Here is a 3,674-nt window from a genome sequence, read left to right on the forward strand (position 1 = left end):
GGCCAGATATGAATGTTATGAACCCACGCCCAGTTGGAATATGCATAGTTCTGGTGTGTTGGATCATGGTGGCCCATCTGGGAGTCATCACCAATAGAATAATGTCCATCATGGGATGTCAACACATTACGACTTGTAAATGAAGTGATATAGCTATATGTAAAGTATTTATCAATTTGAGTAGCTCATTATTTTGTTGTTTGTGCAGTGAAAATGAGCAAGTTGAACCTCCTGTCCTGACTCAATTTCCCAAAGACGACATATTTAATCGGGATCTAGTAGATGCACAGAGTCAGGAAGAGAACAGTGATTATGACAACAATGCCGATAAGTCCGGAGATGATACACCCTTCCCTGATGAGGGTGGTAATGAGGAGGAAGAGAATGCTGGACCTGATTTGATGAGGGAGCATGCTCCACCCCCCGTTAGACCAAGAGTGTACCAGTCCTAAGTGTCGTTTCATTCAAGGGAGATTATCTACCTTGATAATTTGCCAAGTATGCCGGATGTGGATGCCCTCACAAGGGATACTGACGAAATTCGGACAGCAATATGGGATGAGTCTAGACCAACGGTGCTGGCAAAGGGCATGCTTTTTACTGATAAAACGCGCCTAAGAAGGGCGGCGAAAATATACAGCATAAAAGAGTGTCGTGAGATAACGGTATGGGAGTCAACTCCGGATGTATACAAGGTTGTTTGCCATAGATGGTTTACGGGTTGTTATTGGATGTTGCGTGCGAGCAAGAAGAAAACAGGTATGTGGAAAGTGGGTAAATACATTGGCACCCACACTTGTGAAATGGACACATTCAGTGGGAATCACTTCAACTTGGATGTTGACTTGATTTCTCTTGTCCTGATTCCACACATTAAAGCGTCCATAAGGTACAAGATCAAAGAGTGCATTACATCTGTCCACCAGGAATATGGATGTACCATTACCAAAAGAAAGGCATTTCTCGGGTGCAAACGTATGTTTGAAATTGTTTATGGTAACTGGGATAAGTCATTTGCAGCTCTACCCAATTACATGGCCGCATTGCAACACTTTAACCCCGGGATCGTTGTTGAATGGAAACTTGAGCGGAGTCCGGGAATACAAGAATATATATTCAAATACGTGTTCTGGGCATTTAAACCAGCAATTGATGGTTTTCTGCATTGTCGGCCGGTAATATACATAGACGTCACTCATATCTATGGAAAGTATGATATTAAGTTGTTGATCGCTGTTGCAGTAGATGCTAATGGAAGTATAATTCCTTTAGATTTTGCTATTTGTGATACTGAAAGCCAAGAGACGTGGACACTATTTTTGAACCACTTGAAAGAGCACGTTGTCAAACAGCGTTTAGGTATTTGTCTAATATCTGATCGGCAAGGTGGTATTATATGTTCTGTAGAGAATTTTCCTGTATGGCAAGAACCATATGCCTACCACCATTACTGTGTGAGGCACCTGAAGGCCAATTTTCAGAAGGCATATCCCAACAAGGATTTGCATGATTTAATGTGGATGGCTGCAACAGATCACCAAGAGCATAAATTTCGGAGGCACATGGAATCTATCAGGCAGGAAGACGAGGCAGCCTATCGTTGGTTGATGCGACATAAGCCTGATAAGTGGACTTTGCATGCGGATGGTGGCAGAAGATGGGAAATTCTTACTACAAATGTGTCAGAGTCTTTCAACGGGTTATTGAAGTCTGCACGAGGATTGCCTATCACTGCCATGGTGCGAATGTCATTCAAGCAGATGGCGGAGAGGTTTGTTGAACGGGCTACAGCTGCAACATCATTGATGGAAAGGGGTATTGAATTTATGCCACTACCAATTAAAACATTTGAGAAATATAGCCGGCGAGCACATTGGCATTCATTTTTACAGTATGATCACGATCAAAATATTTTTGAAGTCCGCACCGCTATCCATCAAAACCGGGGGAATAGTGTACACATCATAAATGAATCTAGAAGGTTATGCTCTTATGGGAAATGGTCCATCTACCACATGCCGTGCTCACATGCCATCAATTACTTTCAACAAACAGGTTTAGGGCCAACCAACTACGTTGATAAACAATATAGTGTTGTTGCATACTTAAACACCTATAGTGGGCAGTTGCAGCCAGTGGGTGATGAGCATTATTGGCCGCCGGAACCATTTAAAATGGTGTGTAACAAGGAGTTTTTGCGTCAGCGACAGGTCCAAAGAAGAACGCGTATACGGAACCAGATGGATGTTGGTGATACCGTTTATGCACGCAAATGTGGTATATGCTCGCAAACAGGACACAACCGTCGAAAATGTCCTTCAGCTGGTTTGAGTGGCGGTGGTAATCCAGCTCCTGGTGGAAGTTCATCTAATGTGCCCAACTATCAAGGATACACGTAGTATTTTGTTTTCGTAATGTGGTTGTAATAAGTGTATGTACTTGTTTATCTTGCAAAATGTATCAAATAAAATTATGTTTCCATTGTTGTTAAATCTTATTGATATTTAACATTATCAGTGGAGTAATTTAATGAATTTCTCCCTCCCGTTCATGTTATCAAAAATAGTATTGGATTAAAAAACCAAACTTATTACGTTGACTTTCGAATTTCAATCTAAAATTAATAGAAAACTACACTGTCAGAGGAGGACGATGTTTGATAAATATGTGAATATATATATAATTAGTCATAGTCCTGTATGTAATAGGATAGCGCGGGTAAATACTACATTATGTGTGTTGTCTTGTCGACATGAAAAGCTGCCCGCCTGCAAAAGCTGTATTGTACCCGAATGAATCTTTAACACGCGAAGCATAGTGCGGTTAAATACTACGTTATGTGTGTTATCTTGTCGACCTGAAAAGCTGCTCGCCTGCAAAAGCTATATTGTACCCGAAAGAATCTTTAACATGCGAAGCATAGCGCAGTTAAATACTACGTTATGTGTTATGCCTTTCCTATAAATAACTAGCGCATTTTAGTTATTATATGCGTTTAACCAAAAGAAATAGCAAAACTTTCTATAAAAGCAGGGTTTTTTTTGCATTAACAAATGTCTGGACGCAATTATGTACCAATGTGCTATTGTGGAAAACGATATAGGGTGAAGGATTGTTGGTCTGATGGTCATGTTGGGCGCAGATACTGGATGTGTGTAAACAAGTTTGGAGGCAATGACGGAAATTATTGCAATTTTGAGGTTTGGCTTGATGAACCCATTAAGCAGGAATGCTACAAACGATCTTTGCAGTATATTTAGGATATGAACTGTGAATACCAATGCCATGAGTCTGAACTGAAATGAGAAATTGTGGCATTGCAGGAGAAACTAAAAGAGGAGGAAGAAGAAAAAAATAGGCTGGAAGAGAAATTAAAGTGGTTGGGGCAGAGAATACTAGGCGGTAGTGACTAAACAATGACATGTATATGTTGAGTGTATTATTTTATCTTTATACTTTTTGTGTCATGTATTTTCATTAGTTATACTGAATTTAAATTATGTAAAGTTGTTACGTTTGTGTTTGTGTTGTAGTATTAAAATAACGAAGAACCGGGAAAATAAAAACATAATGCGCATATAATGTAAACAATAAAAATTGTTGCTATTATTTACATAAAATAATATTTACATAAAATACAAAAAAAAAATCAATGCGTCCCACAGTATGTATGC

At 39.5% G+C, this 3,674-nt stretch overlaps 1 protein-coding gene across 1 annotated transcript; it reads left to right on the forward strand.

Moving 5' to 3' along the window:
• Positions 1-500: 500 nt before the first annotated feature.
• On the forward strand, positions 501-3,413 carry LOC138909804 (uncharacterized). The gene is made up of 4 exons (XM_070201019.1): positions 501-1,484; positions 1,581-1,815; positions 2,056-2,177; positions 3,324-3,413. The coding sequence occupies exons 1-4, from the start codon at positions 501-503 to the stop codon at positions 3,411-3,413; spliced, it is 1,431 nt and encodes a 476-aa protein (XP_070057120.1).
• The last annotated feature ends 261 nt before the right edge of the window (positions 3,414-3,674 follow it).

This window comes from Nicotiana tomentosiformis, chromosome 4 (genome assembly GCF_000390325.3).
Source record: "Nicotiana tomentosiformis chromosome 4, ASM39032v3, whole genome shotgun sequence".
Lineage (NCBI taxonomy): Eukaryota > Viridiplantae > Streptophyta > Magnoliopsida > Solanales > Solanaceae > Nicotiana > Nicotiana tomentosiformis.